The following is a 22065-nucleotide window of genomic DNA, read 5'->3' on the forward strand; positions in this document are numbered from 1 at the left end:
GGTAGTCAAGCGTGCAGCACAAATTTGGTAAAAGCCAAATGGATGCACTGCAAAAACTGGGCAAAAAAAATAACAAAAATAAATAAAATTGGGAATATATTCCATAATTTAGGCACAATTATATGACAGTAGTAGCAAATTCGACTTGGCAATATTTCTTAAAATAAGTAACCATAGCGAGCCTAACAAGGGTAATTTTATAGTACCTACAACGATAGAACTATCGACTTATTTTAGGCTAAGCTTACTCATAACCAGTAATAACGTCAATAACAATTTACAATACCTTAGTAAGATCTTTAAGGGGGGGAAAAAATGCTTGAAGCAAGTGAAATGCAAAAACTGCCTGGTAAGAAGAAATATCTTGGCAAAGTTGTCTGAACTGTCATCGAGTTTGTTATGCGTTTGTTTTTTTGGGGAAAGTGTTCAACAATGACAACAAAGGCAATTATGCTATTAGGTTAACGATAGTTAACCATTAATTTTCGTTTTTTACAGCGTACAAGGAGCCGAAGGAGCTGTTGATATACTGGACGTTCTTCCGGAGAGTTCTAATCTCTCTCCTCTTTAATCTCTCCGGCCAGCGTTTGGCTTTCTTCACCGCCTCCTTTCATCCGTCCGTTAGCCTCTCATCTCAGCACTCCAGAGCTCGGCGGAATGTCGGACGGATCAAAAAAAAAATGGCTGGACAATCGCAGAGTCAGCTATGGAGGATTTCGTGCGCGGTTTTTCGAATCCTGGCGGCGAGCCTGATCGATTCTTATTGTTTCGTTATTTCTGAAGGCCACCGACCACACAAACATGATTGTTTTCATCCCAGGGCTTTTACACACATCACTAATGTGATTTAAAAAGGTGATTGGCCTACATTGCGGATGAGTGAACCCGGAATGTAGGTGGGGGCGCGAAGGGGGTCGGGACCACCTAATCGTCTCATCCGAGCTTGGATTACTGGCTGGAGCAGAAGCCAGGCTCAGTCCATTGAGCGGCACCAGACCCTGCTTAATTCCGAGGGGCGGGGTGGGGGGGGCTTCGAGTGGACTAAAGTTAGTTACAGCAGGGCGCGATGCTGGTGGAGAAAAAAAGACCAAGGGTACATTTACACATCATCATCCAAGTAAAAACAATCCTTGTTCATTGGAATGTGTAATAAGTGAAAACGCTGTAATAGGCGGACCAGGCCAGTAGCTGGTGATATTTACACGCCGACGACCTACAGCAGTGTCTTCTTTACGATTTTGAAACGTTTCAAGAATATACATTAACATTGCCAAATCGTGTGAAAACTCTGTAATTCGCATCACGTTTTAAATACAGACAACTCAAAACATTCCCCGTTTACGTGAACCTACCAAAACGAGTGAAAATGTTGTAATTTGTATGCCAGGCCAGTAGTTGGCTCCACCACCACTACCATCTACTGAGGATAATTTTACAAAAACTTTGTACAACACTCTTTGCATTTTAAATCAAAATCGTCAAAATTATCCCTGTTCAAGTGATCCAGATAAAACGAGTACAAATGATTTCATTTGCATGCCAGTCCAGTGCAGTGGTAGCTTGACTGGTAATAGTTTAATTCGTTCTGTGACCAATCTCGTTACACCACTTACTCCTAAATTAATAACAACCACAATTTTGTATTTGTACATTTGACTATTTTTCCATTCAATAAACATCTGAAAGCGCATCGGAAACTGTGCCTCTCCTTCCCCACACATGAGCCTCGTACCTCAGATTTTGGCTCGTGACAAAAATCGACTAAGCAACGGCTCAAAAGTCCAAAAACCCAAAGTGGGGGACTCGTTAGGCAAGGTACCATTGTTGTTGGCAATGTCACATTGAAAAGAAACACTATGCGAACCAATTGTTACCTGAAACCGTGTTTTGTATACCAGTCATTAGCATAAATATGAGTTTAAACTTTGATGAAGTAGCGGTAAATGTACACTGTCGTCTGGGTTGCGACATATTTGCACTGCACCGCACTGAAACAATTTGTCATGTTGAAAGAATATGCTCCAAAGCTCAGGAAACTGAACACCAAAACTTGTATTTATTGGACACAAGGTTTTTTAAAAAAAAAAAATTATTTTTCTTTTTTAATGGTAGCATATAACCGCTGTGAAGGACACGGCATACGAGAGAAAAGTGGTGCTGTCCCGAAGGCCGTGTTGCTGGTCTTCATCAATTACTGCCATTCACCTCCTCCCACTCGCTGTCCCCCTTTCATCACTCAATAAGCACACCAGATCCCCCACCCACCCCGGAGTGTCAACTCCGACCCCCCCCCCCCCCCCACGCCAGACCGCCTGAGCCAATCACAACCGGACTTGACTGGTATTCCAAAAATGCAACTTTCTCCTGCCCACTGTTTGCAAAGGCGAAGTGCACAATGTGACGTGGGTATCTGCCTCGTGGTCGCCATGGGAACAAACACGTTCTTTTGACTTCCTTTTGAACATAATATTCTGGCGGACGCTCTTTGTGAGACTTCCTCCGATCAATTTCAATCTGCTTTCTCTGTCATTCCACCTTTGTCTGATGGATTCATCCGTTATTCTGTCCGCGACTTTGGCCCAAATAGGCGAACTCAAAGCTTCGGGGACGGCGGCGAAATAATTGGCTGATTCCACAGGCTCTGCGGGGGCTTAGATGAATACGCATGCTCTTTTGCAACGGAGTCACATAATGTCCCAGGAGACATTTGTATCTTAGAAAAAGGGTCTGCGTCGGAAAAGGTCAGCGCTGACATCACATTGCTCAGGAAGCAAATATATCGATTTCGCAGAGTCGATTTGGCAGGACAAAAAAAAATAAAAAATAAAAAAAAAATAATAATAAATAAATAAAACGTGCTCACTGTTGCTGTCCTGACAAAAACAGACTGTGCCTGCAGTGTAATGATCTCCTCAGGGTGGGATTCAAGGTGTTAAATGGGAACATATGATTTTTGTCCACAATTTTAAACAGTTCCCAGATGTCTTAGTAACATACAGTATGTGACAAGCGTTCATCAAAATACATCAAGGATTAAAAAAAAAATTAAAGCATACTTCCTGTCCATGCAGCGGACACATTACGAAACACAAATACCCCTAATTGTTGACAACTTCACCAGGCAACCAATTATGTGCTAGTTATCGTGATCCTAATCTGCGGACCAAACAAAACTAAATGCAGTTCCACTTTGCCGTTTACATGCCACCTGTAAGTACGTCACCGTATTGATTTTCGAGGAAAGCGGGAGCATATGAAAAACACCAACGTCCAGCCTGTTAGCTACCCTTGCTATTGCTAATAACATCGCATAATTCAAAGAGGGGCCATAGACAGCAATAATTACACCCTAAACCAAGACGTAAATCTGTTTACCTACCACCTGTAGGTACGTCACCATTATGATTTTCCAGGAAGGTGGAACCGTATCAGTAACACCTAGCCTTCAATCTGTTAGCTACCGATGCTAAAACACAGCGAGTCACGGATTACAAAGAGGAGCCGTTGACAGAGACGTGTACTCTCTGACAATAAATACTTTAATTACGCTAATTATGGTAAAAAAAAAAAAAAAATGGCAATACTATATACAGTAACAATCCATTTACTATACCGCTTGTCCTCAGTAGGGACGTGGGTGAGCTGTAGCCAATCCCAGTTGACTCTGGGGGAGAAGTGGGATACATCCTGGACTGGCCGCGGGGCAATCCGAAGGCCCAAATAGACAAATAATCCTTCATGCTTGCATTCACACCTATGGACAATTTGAAGGCTTCAATTAACCTAACACGCATGGATAGCCAGAGTACCCAGAGAAAATTCATGCAAGCACAGCAAGAACATGCAAAACCCCAGGAAGGCTGGAGCCGAAATTCAAATCCTGAAACTCAAAACTGTGAGGTAGACTCGTCCACTGTGCTGCCACGGTAAAACTAACTGATGAATTTTACCAGGGTTTATGGGTAAACCATAAACTATTTCATCCCTAATGACTGACTTCCATTCTCGGTCTAAAATGCAACCGGAGTCGCTCTCACTTCCAGATGGTGATCATACATGTTTCCGCTGGAGGGTTAGAAGCGCTACGCTGCACGTTTACACAATAAGTGAAACAGTATCCCATATTTATGCAACAAAACTAGATAATATCTGATTCCCCTGTCTCACTAATTTGAGATTAGCACCGCAATCACATGGCTGTTTGCAAGCCAAGCCCGTTCTTCTTGCTCCGTTTTTTTTTGTGAGGGACCAAGCCAGAAGGGGAAGTCTGGTGCCTAGATAAGGAAAAGACAAGAGGATGGGCAAGGGGGGGGTCGATCATGGAGGAGACACTCGGGATCCCAAATAAAGACGAGACAGATCTGACAGCAAGGGAAGGTTGATTCCAGATGCCCAGCGTAACTCGACAATGGCGCATCCGTCTTAAAAAAATACAATAGATGTCTATGAATCACCGCTAATCTACGGCATTGGTTTAAACAGCCTGGGAAACAGTCGCTCGACTCCTTTATGGACTCCCATGGAAACGTGTGAGAACGACCATTGTTTACACCGCAGACAGGATACGCGCTTTTCCCGGCAAAAAGACGTGAACGGAAGGCCGAGGCAGGCACCTCGGAGGGGAAACACGCAGCAGACTTTGCTACGGCTAAACAGTAAGCCGGCGGCGAGGAAACAACCTTTGGCCTGATTCACTACCCAACGAGGTCAAGAAAAACAACAGTGTACATCACTGAGCCCATAAGAGACGATTACATCCGTTTGACAAACTCCAGTCCAGATTGAATTCATCAGACAGATTGCAAAGGCAGATTAAGTGGAGCAGGGCGGACAATGCGGGTGAAAGATGGGGATAGTCTTAGGAATTTTCAGTGAGAACAGGGAAAAGGGGAAGGGGGAAATGGCAGGGGGTGGGGGTCAAGACTGAACTCGGAACAGCGGGGTGTGTTTTGGAATAGCTTAAGGCTATTGGGAAATCGCACAAGTTTCTTATCTATAGCTGCATTTCACACTGCATTCCCACTCAATTTGTGCATGAGAGGCGTAACCGTCGAGCTGGGAGTGAGTCAAGACGCCGTCGAGATCGATGAGCCATTATCGTTGTTACATTGATTTAACAGACCGATTCTTTCAATTTTTTCGGTGACATTGCGATGTATCGTGCATACGCACCAAATATATTGATTCTTGTATCATCGCTATATTGTGATATTATCATTGTATTGCTAGTTACTCTGCAATTCCCACCCATAATCTACAGGGTAACTGCTTACCTGGCCACACCATCTATCTTTTATCTCTACAGGAATGAGGCGAACATGCACATTTTCACCCTTTTAAGACAAATATGTGTAATTCTGCGGCTCTACCTCGACAAGACACTTGAGAAAAAGTCCACAGATGTATGAGTGAAAAGACCAAGAAGATTTGTTAAGGGGGTACTAGTGTGGCTTTTCAGCGTGAGGTTGAGGACGGAAGTTGAAAAGGGAGAGCAAAGCTTTCCGGGGTGGGGGGTGGGGGGGAAGTGCCTTGTGACTGATCACCACGGGTGCCAAGAAAATGCTAAGAAAATTCCACACCTCTTAGAAGTCTTCCCTCCTTTCTCCGCTCTCACACAGTACCTCGGAAATAATAGACTGAAAAGGGACAGCTTGTAAGGTTCAGATAAAAAAAGCTGGCAAAAAGGTGGCCCAGAGAATGAGCCTTTCCCAGAGGGCGGGGACCCTGAGTGGCGGCCTCGTATTCAAGGACCACCGCCGTGCCAGAATGACTGACAGATTGATAGAGGCCCAGGCCACTTCATCACATGGTGCCCCCTGACCTCCAATCAGTCGCACCGGTTAGTATTCTCTTTCTGGGGCGCACCGTGAAAGACCGCTCCCTAATTTGTATGGGAGCAAGGACAAAACAACGTCCATATTGAGTGGTTAAATGCCAAGTTAATTCTTCACAGGGGTGAAACATACCTGAAATAACTCCCTTATTTGAGCCGATACCGCAAGAACATAATGATAACATTCAGTAGAGGAGTGCAGACCTCTGCCGAGGATGACTACACGTGAATGAGCTGTAAAACACAAAATCAAGAAAAGTCTGATTTCTGTTGGATTTGTTTGATGAGAGTCAAATATTTCTTTGTCAGTAGCAATTTTCATAGCTCTTGAAATTCTCATCGAGAAAAAGCTAGGGTACTGTATATCGCTATCCACATACTAGAATCTTAAAATTAGCATAGAAAGTGATACAGATCGCAAGGCAACAAAGTCAGTTTGATAGCTAGATATGCTAATCTACTAGAATCTTGAAATTCACACGTGGTTTAAAAAAGAAAAACAAAAAAAACAAAGGTCTAAAATGTTCCGTTGCTAACTGCAGTAGCTAAAATATCTCTTGATAACCACAGAAATTGAAAGCTAGGATAGCTACGTAGCTTATTGGTTTGGTTAAATACTATGAACTTACAAATTAGCATAGAAACCTAAATAGAAAGCCAGGCAGTCTGACAGCCAGTTTGATAGCTATATATGCTAATCTAATTGGATCTTGAAATTTACATAGCTAGGAAAACTAGGCAACTGGTTAGATAGCTAACTAGATACACACTTAAATCTTAAAATTCACATAAAAAACAGATAGCCATTTAGCGAGATAGTTAGATAAACACGGTATGAAGCAAGAACCAGGAATCGAGAACTTAAAAGCTAGTAGGATCTAGTTAGAGAGCTAAATTGCTACTAAATAGTCTTCTAGAATCTTAGCTAGCTAGTTAGCGAGATCTGTAGATATGTAAATCTAAAATCAGAAATGTCAACATTTTAAAAAGATATCCATCTATCTATCCATCCATCCATCTAGCCATCTAAATAGATAAATAGTTCTCCTGGTAGATACATACTTTTCCTATCTCACAGTAAATTCAATGAGGTAATTGCGAGTTGGTCAGATAGACTATGAGAATTTCAGGATCGAGGTGACTCGTTAGCTAGGCAGAGTAGCTAGTTGCTACATAGTTAGAGAGCGAGAACTACATATTTGGAAAAAGTGGCGACTGCAGCAGCAAGTGGAAAGTCGACAAAGGGAAGCTGGCCAAGAACAAAAGGTCAGTGGAGGTTTCTGGGGTGAAGGAGAGACAGGTACAAAGCGGAGGAGGTCTACTCATACTCTGTCAGCAAGAAGAAAGAAATAAACTGCGAACGAGCCGATTATTGCTTCACACTATACGGTCCAGAGGGCTCAGAAGGCTTCGGTGTGTTAATGTGTACGAGAATGGGTGAGTCACTCCTATCTGCTGGTACATGCATACCACACACACACACACACACACACACACACACACACACACATTGGCCAGCCTCTTTCTGGGAAGCAACAAGTGCCCGCTGACTAAAAAGTTCCTGGTCCGACACAAAGAGCTTTGCACGCTCACGCCGTAAAAAGGTCAGGAAGTGCGGAAACTATTCGGGCTTTTGCCCCAAAACAAAAGTAGTCATTAAGCCGGCCTCGACCTCGGAAGTCGGCAGCGGTGTCCAAGTGCGCAATTTGTGGCCAGGCAGGCAGCTGCGCCTCTGAAACGAAGTGTGTGCGTGTGTGTGTGTGGGGGGGGGGGGGGGTGGGGGGGGGGGGGAGTGAGGGTCAAGGACAAAAAAAGGCCCAACAAGGCCCAAAAAGATCAATTTGACATCAGGGGTGGACAACCCTACAGGAAGTGGCCCATATACAGCCCACAACAGCATGTGCTGTCTAGCTATGCTCAAAGCAAATAAAACATACGTAATTATGCAGTTTGTTGTCTAGTTAGTTTGCTAGATAGGAGGATCGCTAGTTAGTTTGCTATGTATTTTTTTTTTTTTTACAGCTAGTCATTTAGGTAGCCCGTAAAATACCTAGTTTGCTAGGTAGATAATAAAATGGGTATAATAAGATAGCTAGTTCGCTCGGTAGATAGTTTGATAGCTACTTAGCTCGGAAAATGGTAGCCTAAGACAGTAAGATAGCAAGTTAGCTAGGTAGATAGATGCTAGGTAGCTAGGTAGATATTTTGACAGCTAGTTAGCTATTTTGATAGGTAGTTCACTAGGTAGATAGTAAGATAGCTGGTGTGCTAAGAAGTGTGATACTTGGTCAGCAAGGTGGATATCAAAATAGCTTGCTAGCTAGGTAGATTGATAGCTATTTATGCAGGTACAGTAGATAGTAAGAACGCTAGTTATCTCGGTAGATACTTGGATTGCTAGTTACCTATGTAGTTAGGTAGATCGATAGAAATGTAGAATGGCACTCGGGGGAATGATAGGGAAAAGGTTCCCACCCTTGAGTTAAGATTGATGACAAGTCTAATGCTCATGGACTAAACCATCCACTGGAGAGGCGGCGGGGGAGCATTAAACGTCAACACACTGTATCAAGTAACAGGTCAGAGGGGCAACGTGATTGCCGGATCGGATAAAAGCGACAAATTAAAATATTTGAGTTTTTTTTTCTTTTTTCTGCAAATGCAAAGGATTACGCGAGTGCAGTCATCCAGGAAAATCAAAATAGCGAGTTTCAAAAGCGACAGATTACAGCCACACAAGAAAAACAAAACCCATCTGGGACTAGATTCACATTTTCATGGAAAGGATAATGGAGTAGCTGTCGCGTCTCATACATGCAAGGTTCAACGTGAATGGTGGTTTGGTAATAAGTACCGGTACAGTACTAGTCAGACAGACAGCCAGAATCAGTAAACTCATACAGAAAGCAAGTCGGTAAGGGTAGATAGTTAGCTTTAGTTGGATAACTTGATACAAATGATCAATTGTGTTTTCTTCCGAGTGAGATATATTGTTGGGCTAAAAAGCATTTTGCATAAATGGGTAGCGAATTAGCTCGCTGGCTATTAAGATAGACTACTACAATCTGGGAATGAACAGACAGAAAGCTGGTAAAGTTGGCTACGTAGCTTAGTAGCTAGGTAGACAGCTAGTTATATTACTGTTTAATTTAATTTTACAATACGCTAGTTAGTCATATAAACAACTAGAATCTGAAAATTGAAAAGTACAACCCCAATTCCTATGAAGTTGGGACGTTGTGTTAAACAAATAAAACCAGAATACAATGATTTGCAAATCATGTTCAACCTATATTTAATTGAATACACTACAAAGACAAGATATTTAATGTGCAAACTGATAAACGTTATTATTTTTTAGCAAATAATCATTAACTTGGAATTTTATGGCTGCAACACGTCGCTTACATGCAGTGATTTCTCCAGATTCTCTGAACCTTTTGATGATATTATGGACCGTAGATGATGAAATCCCTAAATTCCTTGCAATTGTACGTTGAGCAACATTGTCCTTAAACTGTTCGACTCAGGCACTTGTTCACAAAGAGATGAAGCTCGCCCCCTTTTTGCTTGTGAATGACTGAGCAATTCAGGGACGCTCCTTTTCTACCCAATCATGGCACCCACCTGTTCCCAATGAGCCTGTTCACCTGTGGGACGTTCCAAACAGGTGTTTGATGAGCGTTCCTCAACTTTCTCCGTCTTTTTTGCCACCTGTCCCAGCTTTTCTGGAACATGTTGCAGCCAGAAAATTCTAAATTAATGATTATTTGCTAAAAAAAACAATAAAGTTGATTAATTTGAACATTAAATATCTTGTCTTCGGAGTGTATTCAGTTAAATATAGGTTGAACATGATATGCATGATATTGGAATTGGGGTTGTAAGTAAATTGGTTAGCTACTGTAAACCAGGCACCTAGTTAGATTGATAGATTAGATAAGACAGAAAATCCTCTCGGACCCTCCGCGGGACCCACCCGGCTCTTCCGGCTCCTTCGCTCAGGTAGGCGCTACCGATCAATGCAAATTAGAACTAGCAGACATTCCAAAAGCTTCTTCAACAGCTAACTTACAATTCCATTGCAACATGCTGCCAATTTCATTCACAAAACAAAGATTTATATATGTCTGTAGCTAGAATACTTATAAGACAGCTAGCTAATGAGCTAGCAAGGTAGCCAGACTACTAGAATCTAGAAATAGTCATGGAAAGATGGTAAATTGTCTAGATTGCTGCATATTTGGAAATAGTTTGAAAAATAAGTAAGTAGTGTCAAAGTTGATAACTATAAGATAAGTAGACTGTCAATTTTAGTTTTGTCTACACAGAAAAAACAAACAAACACTGAGATAGAAAAGCTACCAAGATAGCTAGCTAGCTAGGTAACTAGCAGGTTAGTCGGATAAACTACTGGGATCAGGAAATTTACAGAGACAGAAAGCTGGTAAGTTGCTCATACGCTACCAATACACAAGTATATTTTGGTGGCTATTTAAAAAAAAAATATGATTGTCATGTGATTTGATTGTGTTGGCACAACTAAACATGATGGCTTTAAATTCTTTTTTTTTTTAGAGGGGGTGCGTTTGTGAAACCCTGGGAGGACATTTGTTTACTCCCCATAGCTCTAATTGACCCCCACTTATTCCGAGCAGCCCCTAACCCAGGACAATTTGGGCTCCGATTTCTGCCCCCCAACAACTTTGTCATCCATCTCTCTTTACCCCCCACACACAGAGCGTGACCCACCGGGCAGGCCTCCAGTTACCCACTCGCTCGCTTGTCGCCGGACATTATTGCTCGCCCCGTCACCTGAAATATGAACACCCCAACATCGACCTGACAGCCACATAACCCCCCCCCCCACCCCGTCCACAACAACCAGCCCCCTCGGTTCTCCGTGTGACAGTGTTTGATTTGAAGGTTATTGGGGGGGGGGGGATATTCTGTCAAGCGAAGAGGATATTGCAAAATATATTTCAACATGTTGTGAGTCAGATTCGTAACACCGAAAATATGAAGCAGCGCAATGACACACGTGCACATCATTATCCCGGGGAAATTGCCACACTTTGTAAGAACATCAAGCAAAAGCGACGCGATTGTGCAGGTAAAAAGTACAGCAGCACCAGAATGCACGCACATGTAATTAAACTGACTAAAGGCATATGTTGTAGGGTTGCTGCCTACACAAACAATCCAATTTTAGCGCTTGTAGTCAATCCTAACATGTTAATTATGACTATGTACAAAAACATTGGAATTCCAGTGGTATTCCCTCTAATGAATGTAAACACCATACGCCAAAATGACACATAATTATCCCCCATAAAGCACACGTTGCATGATTGCTGCGCTGTAAAAGCAATGTGCACGCAAAGTAATCCACTTTTAACATGTTTACTCAATTCGAACATGATCACAACAACTAGACACAAACATACACGAATTCTCCAGTAATAGTCCATCTCATGAACGTAAACATCATCCAATAATGATGCATAAATAGCCTAAAAAGCATGAAATACAAATATGCGCTCAAGTAATCCCATTTTAACATGATAGCAACTGTAGATTTAAAAAAAAAAAAAAGGAATTCTCCAGTAGTATTCCAATGCAAGAATGCTTGCATGTATCAATCTTAAAGAGCTACCCTAAAAGACAAATATGTGCGCAAATATTCCAATTGTGAGATATTAGTTAATGACAAGATACAAAAAAAAAATATGGCAATTCTCTGGAATAAAAGCACCAGACCTTAATGACACCTAATTACCTCATAAAGCACTTCCTGCTGCCCTAACACACAAATATGTGCACAAATAATCGAATTGTGAGTCATGTACTAGTTGCTAACATGTTAATTATGACTAGCTACTGTAGTATACCATCTTGTAGAGGTAAGCACCATAACATATTCACATAAGTACCATTAAACCATGTATTGCTGCTCTAAAATACAAACGTGCACAAACAATAACATTTTAACATGATAACTACAACTAGATACAAAAAAAAATAATACAAGTTAACCATCATTATTTCTCCTCGTGAATGGAAACACTGTACCATAATGACCTAGAAGTATTTTTGCTCTAAAATACAAATATGCACACAAATAATCACATTTTAACACGTTAATTCAAGCCCAACATGAGAACAGTAACTAGATAGAAACATTGTGACATAAAAATGATCCTTTCGCATTCCATCACAATGACCCATACAAAACACATAATGCATATTGCTGCCCTGAAATACAAAAACGCACCCAAATAATCCACTTTAAACAAGTTTATTCGCATGTAGCATGATAACAACTACTGAACCTTCAGGCCACATAATTATATTGAAAGGGGCTCATGCTGCGTGGCCACTGCACAAAAAGACCAACTTTGACCAAATCATTTCACCTGAAGCCATTTCAAGGAACCGATCGTGTCAACTAGGATTACCCAAACACACATGCATCACATTTTTTTTTTTTTTTTTAAAGCAGCTTTCACCCCTCCAAACTTGTTTTTCATACACGAGCCTTGCTTATCACACGTTGCGCAAGGGATTAAAATGTGCCATAATAATAATAACAACAGGTTCAAAAGGGAAAATAAGGGCGGCGGGAGGAGGGGAAAGTGGAAAAGGGTGTTGGGGGGGGCTCCCTGCAGTTTTTGGGCATTATCATAACAACAGCAGCCAAATTGCTCGCATCACAAATTCATTGCATATGCAGGGAAGAGATGCTGTGAAAACTAGGTTGGGGGGAAGGGGGGGGGGGGATTAAAAAAAAAAAAAAAAAAAAAAAAAAGTTGCATTATGTACACTGTCGCGCGTAAAAGTGCAGCACCGGTAGAAGCGACTTACTTTTGGTTTGTGCCGTTCCAGAAGACGCTGTGGCGGTCGGACGAAGCCAAGCGGGCGCACACGCTCATCAGCAAGCCCGCAATCCAAAGCAAATCCATGGTGGACACACACACACACGCACACGCACACGCACACGCACGCACACGCGCGGACACCCGCGCAGGTAAGCTCGTGCACAAAGCAAACTTTCGGCTCTCGTAGGCAATTAAATCACGACTAAACGAGAGGGGGGAAAAAAAGGAGCAAAAAGCGACAAAAAGGGTTCGCAGAGTGGTTGCAAATGAGCGAGGAGAGATTCGTAGCCACGCGGATCCGGACTGAATGAGTGCGATTGTCGGCGTGGCGGCTGATTTTGTTAAACGCCCAAGTCTCAAGCCACGCCCACCCCACCGGCAGCCGGCCAATCAGAGAGCGGTCCGAGAAACGCGAGTTCCCGCAGGTTCTTGCGGATAAAATTGACGTGTTTACGTGATGAAATGACATTTAAACACATTTTGATTATTCAAAAAAAAGTTTTGTTTCAATATGATTTTAAAGTCACTTTAATAACACAGTATTATAGTACTATGGTGGATCATATAGGTACATTTTGTCACCTTTTGTCTTGCCATACTGTTGTAAGTTCGCGAGAAAATTACATTTATATTTCCGAATATTCCATATTCATATCTGTAAGTAAAAAAAAAAACCAATCATTTTATTTTATATTGACATGTCATGTTATTTTGTAATAAAAAAAATACATTGAACATAAAAATAGGATATAATCTATTATTTTGTAATATATTGTTAAAAAAAAAAAAGAAAAACACATTAACATGTACATTACCTTTGTTTCATGTCCGACCAAACTGTTGTAAATTTAAATTTTTGTTGCATCTTGTCAAGTTACTCATATCTCAAGGCACAACTGTACTATATATATATTTACTGTAGTTATAGCATTTTCGAACTGCTGTATCTATACGGTGACCTTATTGACTACATGTTAGGGACAATATATTAGAAACAGACTACTGAAATAAGACCACAAGACGGTACCACTAATGGCAAAGAGGAAACGTTTGTTTGTTACAAACAAACAAGTGATAATCATAGTACCATATGATGAATACATACATATAAATGACTTATGCATATTAATAGTACCAAGCAGAAGCTGGAGTGAATGGCATGCATCATTAAAAGGGTGTCAAGCAGTGTCCTTGAATGTATTGGGTTCCACCTTGGTGGTTCCACTGTTTCAGTGTACTGCTTGTGATCGAGTCCTGTTTTGGAACCATAAACGTTGATTGCATGACTTCCCCCCCCCCAAAGCGGGTCGCGGAGTAACAGCAATAATGCGCAGTCAAACGCGAGCACTGAGCCACCAAGCGGAAAAAGAAAGAAAGCCCCAAAGAAATTTCTCGGCGCGGCCTACCGAAAATAGGCTTAGCGACGCAACTGCTAATCGCTAACACCAATCTCACCGATGAGATTCATGACATCAATTCATCATATTTTACGCTCACTTTCAAGCACAATCGAAGCTTTATTAGCAGCGCGTTAACGGGAAATCATCAAATCATTTGTAAGGCTTTAATTTTTAAAGGCAAGGTAAAATGAGTTTTTGGGATCTTAGTTTGCAGTATGGCGTAAGCTATTAGTAAAGGCAATTATGAACATGTTCAATTATTCACGTTTATTTTCGGTATTTGTGGCAGAGCTCAGTCGCTATTCGATTTCTGTTGTGATTTTTGTATACCAGCCAACCTGTGGGAGTCAAAATTCTGGCTGACTAGTCAGGGAACAATCACTTGAAATTTTTGGTTTTTGTCTATTACCACAATCACCTCGTAACCATCAAAATTGGAGGCAGCAGGAAATCAAATAATGACTTCCCCCGCCGTGTATCGAGTATCACCATTCCTTGCCAGATCTGTCCTTCGTAGCACACAAACGTAAAGTTTTGGGCAAACTGTGAGAAGTCTTGCGTCTCATGTAGCGAGGTGTGAATGTCACTAAAGCGACGAAATATACATGAGCTTCCTTTATAACTTCGTTTCATTTCATGTTGGAAAAGTACTTGGAAAAGGGTTGATTATGAAAGTGGCTTCGATGGATCGCAGTTGTCAGATAAAACCACGACCAACCGCTTAGATGAATTTACATCAAATCGTTTTGTTCCCCCCCCCCTACAATTTACGCAGGGCGCCATCCAATCGCCCTCGTCGAGACAACATATTCAACGCTCAGGGGGCTCTCAAATTTCACGCGTTTATGTAATCTACCTTCAGGGGGGAAAAAAAAAAAAAGGCAAAGCACTGCAGCAAATGCAGAAAGATATACATATATACATATACATATATATATATATATATATATGCTAATTGAACACTATTGGATGTCATGCGGGTCAGCGCAAGTAATGCGTTTGTATTGTGAGGGAAAAGCGCTCATCCCTTGCAGAGTCCAATTGTTTTTCTCGAGCTGAGGTGGGGAAATGAGAGGATGAGCGTGGGGCGTAATTGTTATTTGCGCTGCAATCAAACGGAATTGTTGCGAGAAGGCTTTTCGCCACGATGGTGAGGAAACCATATCTGCAGCACTGGCCGACATTTAATATTGAAGAGCACATAAAATACGGAATCAAAATGTAAAGTCAGTCCAAACTCGGCACCCCTGGGACATAGTAGGATTTTATTTTTATTTTATTTTTTGGGGAAATGTTTTTTTAGCTTATAAACACATAGACCACAATTACCTCAAACCCTGACCTGCTTCTGTGGCTTCAAAATAAGATGGAAAATGTAACCAAGGCAACATGACAGTCCATATGAATAATAAAGTAAGTTTTTTTGGAATTTTTTTTGATATCCATTTAAACCAAAGTCATTAGATGATGTCATCAACTTGCACTCTCAGTGATCCTTGCAGGAGGACTGAGTAAAATATGGACAGTTTACCGTCCATCTGCTGTGTTACTCCCAGGTCTTGTGCATTCTGTCCTTCAAAATATGAATTTAAAGTTTTACGTAGAGTCGTCAAAACAACACCGTTCAGGCGGACCGGAGAAAATGTACGAAAATGCCGTCATATGTATGCCAGGCCAGTAGTTTAGGTGCATTTGATGCACGCGTGGTGGGACGGCGCCCGAGCGCCCTCTATTGGCCAGCCGCCACTGGTCCACAAAAGCATTTACATGCTCGCAAGCCGCGTTTCATCGGGACAAGCTGCCATTTTTTTTTTATTAATGTTGTTATTTCTAGCAAGCGAAAAGTTGGTTTCTCCCGGTCACTGGGCTATTGTACACATTGTCATAGGTGCTTTATTGATTTAAACGCTTTACGTTACATGCGGGGGTCTCATTTTACCCGTGTGTGACATTTAATGTTAAAAAAAAAATTATAATAATTACAGATGACAATGACAATATATTGTGGCAGAAGCTCGATTCCAGGAATCCATTCGTGCCAGTTCCATTCCTCCTTAATGATGGAGAATTAATTTCAAATCAGAACATATCAAGTCAAAAGCACCGTCCGTAATTAGCCCTTCCTCCACCGCCATGTAAACACGCCGACTACGACCTCCATTTATGCTGCAGAAGCTTGTTTTCACTGTCCCCCTGCCTGCCTCCCAAGTTGGAACAATTATAGGAGAAGTGCTCGAGTCCTTCTTGGCACACGAATACAAACGAGGGTTGTCGTGTCGCCCTGTCATTACGCTCCCATCCCCAAACAATCCCGCCGCATATTTACATGAGCTGCGCCGCCGTGTCCGCTTGCTACCTGGGCCGCCATGCAGCGCGCTCGTCCATTGTTAGTCAATGCCAGCTCGGCGGGACGTAATGCCGCAGCGCAGAGCGCTTTTCTTTGCCAACAATGGTCGTGAAGTGTTTCCTGTAATTAGCATTGCACAGGTCTGCCTCTGATTATAAAATAGAGGCTGTAATGGTGGTTCACGGGCCCTTTTGTGACGTGCGTGTTCAGAACTGAATTTGGTGCATGATGTTGCATGGAAAACAAGGTTAATTAAAGCTCGCACCCCCCTCCTTTTTTTGGCCAAGCCTCAAAATGAGCATGAAACTTTGACGTTGTGCTCGGCCCGCGTTAAACGGTATAAGCTAAATGGCTTAGGTGGCAGCCATGTGTCAGGACAGCAGTTGTTTCCCAGCTTTTTTTGAGCCTATGCACAAATGACATTCGAAAAATCCCAATGCACACGACACCAAACAATACTGTAACAAAATGTAGATGCCCAAATGACCGCCTTGTCTCAATTTGCTCACAAATGTACTTGCTTGGTGTGACATCTGGCCCTGTTGAGTGGGACACAAAGCTATTATTCTTTGGTAGAGATGGCAACATACACAGGTTAATTTGACCTTCTGCCATCTAGTGGAAGAGTATTTAATTCTTGTGCTTGTCACTATACATCGCCGGCATAGATAGATGAATAGATACTTTATTTGTACTAAATAAAGAATATTTGTTCACGCTAAATGGTGGGGAAATCTCTGGGCTGGGAAAACTGCTTCCGATCGGGGCCCATTTGTACGAGCCCTGGAATTGGCTCAAAAATGGCTGCTTCGAAATCAAAATAGCGGACTTCCTGTTCAATTTTGGGCATGAGCCCTTGAGACTTGTTCGAGCGTCCTGTCATCATTTACATGTCACGGAATTTCGTGTTGATTGGTGAAACCGGTGTCGGGGGGCTACTGAGGGCGCTACTGAGTGGTTTCGGGGGGGGGGGGGGGGTCATGTTTCGTACCACTATAATACGTAAAATTTCACCCGAATACACGCGTTTGCCAAAATTGGTGGGTTTTCAGCCATGTTCAGTCCCCCCCAAAAAGACCATTCATACCCACTAATGATTACGACAGGCAATTTTAAAGCTAAACAAAAGGTCAGTAAAGGCGAGTGAACAGATTTTAGAGGCCGGTTGGTGATTAGTTGTGGTTAATTATGCTAGGCATTGATTAGCTTAAATAAATGATAATCAGTGTGATGGCTGATCGTGAAAAGATTTAAATGAGGATACTGGCTTATAGGAATCCTTAAACATTTTTAGGAAAACACACACACGGCATATATATTTATTTACTATGGCACATCCGCCAGTACAAGCCAAGGGGAGAGACAAAGAGCAGCTGAGAAGGAGGCGGAAAAAGAGGAAGAGAAGGAGGCGGAGGAAGGAACACACATTAGATAACAAGAAGCAGCGAGGAGGCGAGAGCAAAGAGCTGAAAAAAAAATATTGAGTTGCGACGAACGATATGCAAAGCAAAAAAAAAAAAAAACAAACAAAAAAACCCAAACGGGGCAGAAAATAAACAGAAGCCGCTGTCGTTTGGTCCGCTAATGAGCAGAAATGCTAACTGGTGACCCGTCCTAATTGCTCCTTTTTTGAGGCCATTTAGGATTTTCCCTGGCGCGATGAATCATTTCTCGAAGCCTGATGATAAGAAGACGCATTCGCAAACAAACACACACAACAACAAGTACCGCCATATACTAATACCACGAAGGTTGGACATTTCGGAAAGCAGACCACAATATGTCCTAAAAGTTGTCGACAGTGCTCATCTTTTGTGTTATCAGGAATATCTTTATGACATTTATCATAAAAATAGTTAGTAAAAGTACATTTTTAAAAAAAGACAATTATTAGCAAATAAACAGAATAATACATGCAATTAAGTGGGTTGAATTCAATGATTTGAATCGGTTGAGAAAAGGTGAATTTGTGGTGATTTGAAAAAATCTCAATTTCAATGGGGTTCATTTTCTCATGGCGAAATGTGGAATTATGGGAGAGTGAGAATTCTAAAAATATTTTGAAGTGACTTTGTAACAAATAAATAAATAATTAATTTAGGAATTTGCTCATGGAAAATATGGAATTCAATGAAATTGTGAATTTGAGACAATTTTTTTCCTTTTAAAAATTATCCATTCCATTTGAATGTGTTTCCCCCCTTCGGAAAATAGAAAGTTGGCATATGTGAAAAATATTTACCAGGATGTCCTGACTGAGTAGAATTTTGTGATGACAATGATTTGGATCGGTTCAAAAATTGTGAATTTTTATAATTCCGTCATTAAGTTGTTATTATAGTATTCTTAAAAATGTTTTTTTTTGGGGGGGGGGGGGGGTCCGGCGTTTGAACATTTTGAAGTTTGTTTGATTTTGATCAGTTGAGAATGTGGAATTTTAGGTGATTTTTTACGATATTTCCATTAATTTCAAGTGATTCTTTTTCCTGATGGAAAATCTGCCATCACGAGGTAAGTGAAACTTCTGGGAATGTCAGCATGTTATTGTTTGTTTATCAGTTTATTTTTGAAAGGGGACAATGCAATTTCATAAAACACATGAAGTACACATGGTTAAAAAAGCCAGAATTAGCCAGAAGGCTAGTTTTCATCTGTAGTTCCCTGGCCATGATGTAAAAAAGCAGTAAAATACATCTACAAGACAATATAATACAGGATACATAATCAAACTATACTATTAAGAAAGAATAAAAAAATTTTTTGATCATAACAAAAAGACAACATAACATACTTGTCTTTTAGTGTTGGCAGCTACTTTCTAAATCAAATTTAAATCTGCAAATATGTGAAGACTGTCCCAGTTTAAAAGACTGTATTTTTTTTTAAAACTGCACAGTGATGATAGTGCCTTGGTTTTTTATCCATCACTTTAATTACTTGTTTGTACAAAACTTCCAATGGTTTTTTTTTTGCATTCTGACCAGCCTGGGACCAACTGGTTATGCAATAGTTAAAGTGACTAAGAATTATTGAATGCAGGTAAATTTTTGCAGCTTCAGTTGACATTTCATTCCGAATTGCACGAAAATTTGCGAGGTTTAATTTGATATCTTTACACAATTTGTCAATATGGGGTTTAAATGAAAGCTGTGAATCTATTATTAACCCAAGAGATTTGTATTGGCTGACAATTTGCATTTTTTCTCCATTAACAAGTATGTCGGGGTCAGGTGATACTCTATTTGTTTTAGTGAAATACATGCCTACAGTTTTAGAAACGTTTAGCTGTAGACAGCACTCCTGCAACCAAGTTGTGACACAGGACATTGTATTAGTGAGTTTAGCAGCAACAGTATCTTTGGAGCGACCATGAACAAAGAAAACTGTGTCGTCTGCATACATTACGCACTCTGCTTCAGAGCAAACAGTGGGCAAATCGTTGATATAAAGACTAAATAAAAGGGGGCCTAATATTGATCCCTGAGGGACTCCAGAGGTTAGCCTAAGAGACTCTGATCTGCAGTTGTTAACTGATACAGATTGTGTTCGGTCATGCAGATATGATTCAATCCAGCTCACAGCTTTGCGAGAGAAGTTCAACTTTGAGAGCTTGGTAAGAAGAACAGAGCGATTTACTGTATCGAAAGCTTTCCTGAGGTCCAAGAACACCGCCCCTACAACTCCACCCTTGTCGAGAGAAGATTTTATTTTCTCAATGAAGAGGCATGTAGCCATTTCAGTGGAATGCTTGGATCTGAAACCAAACTGCATGGCGTGGAGAGAGAGGGGGAGCTGCTGATTAAATAATGGACAATCTGCTCTGACACCCATTTTTCTTCAACTTTGGAAATGGCCGGAAGAATGCTTATAGGTCGGTAGTTATTCAGAGAATAACTGTGGAGCTTTTTTGTAAGATGAATCAAAGTTATGCCTGAATGCGAGGTGACGATGCGTTCGGAAACTGTGGGAGAGTCGGGCTTCGAGTGTTTACAAGTTTCTCTCTCCAAAATCGGAGCCTTCAAGGCATACAGAAATGGTGTGAGAAAGTGGGCAGGTGGGAAAAGCAACAAGAAACGCACATTGAATGGTGAAACAAGTTTTTCTCTTTCGGGGACAAAATGCGGAGGAGAAAAGGGGAGAGGGAAAAAAGGGTCGAGATTGACACTCCAATGTAAATAGGCGTACGAGGGCGGACGCAGTGAAAGAGGCAGAGTCGCTCAAAGGGTCCTTCAATATGTATGAGGGCCTATGAAAAAAAGGGGAAAAGAGCCCTTCTGCTGTCAGTGGACTTGTGGACAGTCGGTCCTGAGAAAAGACGACCACCCACGGACTCGTGTTTACCACACAACATGGCAGAAAACCATCACTTAGAAAACTGGGAAATCCATAAAACGAGTGCGAATTAGGGATTCAATTGATTAGTCGACTTTACTACTCTGCATCGATGGGTAATTGAATTGAATACGATTTTGTCTCGTAATGCAAAGCAAAGCAAAAATAATAATAATAACAATAATAAAAAAATAAAGAGAGAAAAAAATCAACCATGCGCAAATTGAAAAACTTGTAAGTTGGGGCACTTGTAAGTCAAGGTGCCCCTGTGCGCTATACAAGCTGGCATCGCATTACAATTACCAAGGCAGCTGAGCTCGTTTCTCAGCTCCGGTGTGAGCTGAAAGGGAGAGACGCCCTCGTTACGCTTGGGCCTGGACGCACCTGAGCCTCTCGTCAATAGCACGTACTCCCGCCGTCGACGAGCGCTAACGGCCTCTTGCAAGATATTCGCGAAAGTGACAAGCTCCCCAAAGAGAAGCGACGTGTCCAGAGTGCGATGACCTTCCCGTTGTTGCCGTCACTGACAGGCCTCAAGGGGCTCCGACGGGACTTTTTTTATTTTGGCGCGTGGCCAAAATATCGCCGCATCTCGACCCGGCTGTCACATTGCGCGGGTGACGCCAATGCTAACGAGGGATTGCCTTCTAAATGAATGTTTACTCGAAAGCGCTCAAGTGTTATGTTTCACTTTTATGATCGTGTGAAAGGGAGAATGAGGTCAAATGTGACATTAAACCCTCCGCCAAGTCACAACGATTCTAAGTTCCGTGCCCACCGAATTTATATACCCACCTCCCACATGTGCTTGGATTTTGTCATGATGATTCATTCACTCGTCACTAAGAAATTAGGCAAATGACAAACAAATATATATATATTATAGATTACTTAAATTTTCTGAATTATGTCATTAAGATTCACTGATTATTTACATTGTAAATCAATGGGTTAACACTAAAATAAATAAATAATTAATCATAAGAGAAAATATTATTTTATTATTTACAAAAAAGTTTTTTTTTAAAAAAAAGATAAAATAATTAATTATAAATTAAATGAAATAGCGGCACGGTGGCCGACTGGTTAGAGCGTCAGCCTCACAGTTCTGAGGACCTGGGTTCAATCCCCGGCCCCGCCTGTGTGGAGTTTGCATGTTCTCCCCGTGCCTGCGTGGGTTTTCTCCGGGCACTCCGGTTTCCTCCCACATCCCAAAAACATGCATGAATTGGAGACTCTAAATTGCCCGTAGGCATGACTGTGAGGGCGAATGGT

The 22065-nt window shown here is 41.5% G+C and overlaps 1 protein-coding gene across 2 annotated transcripts in view; it reads right to left on the reverse strand.

The window, feature by feature from the left end:
• Window positions 1-22065, reverse strand: part of efna1a (ephrin-A1a) — a 34059-nt gene that overhangs the window by 7525 nt on the left and 4469 nt on the right. Inside the window, exon 1 of one of the 2 annotated variants that reach the window (XM_061760763.1) lies at window positions 12698-13035. The exons of the other annotated variant lie outside the window; for it this stretch is intronic. Coding sequence (XP_061616747.1) covers window positions 12698-12795 — 98 coding nt within the window. The 5' untranslated portion in view covers window positions 12796-13035. Of the gene's footprint in view, window positions 1-12697; window positions 13036-22065 lie in introns of those variants that run through there. 2 annotated transcript variants of the gene reach the window in all.

Source organism: Phyllopteryx taeniolatus, chromosome 21 (assembly GCF_024500385.1).
Source record: "Phyllopteryx taeniolatus isolate TA_2022b chromosome 21, UOR_Ptae_1.2, whole genome shotgun sequence".
NCBI classification, from domain to species: domain Eukaryota; kingdom Metazoa; phylum Chordata; class Actinopteri; order Syngnathiformes; family Syngnathidae; genus Phyllopteryx; species Phyllopteryx taeniolatus.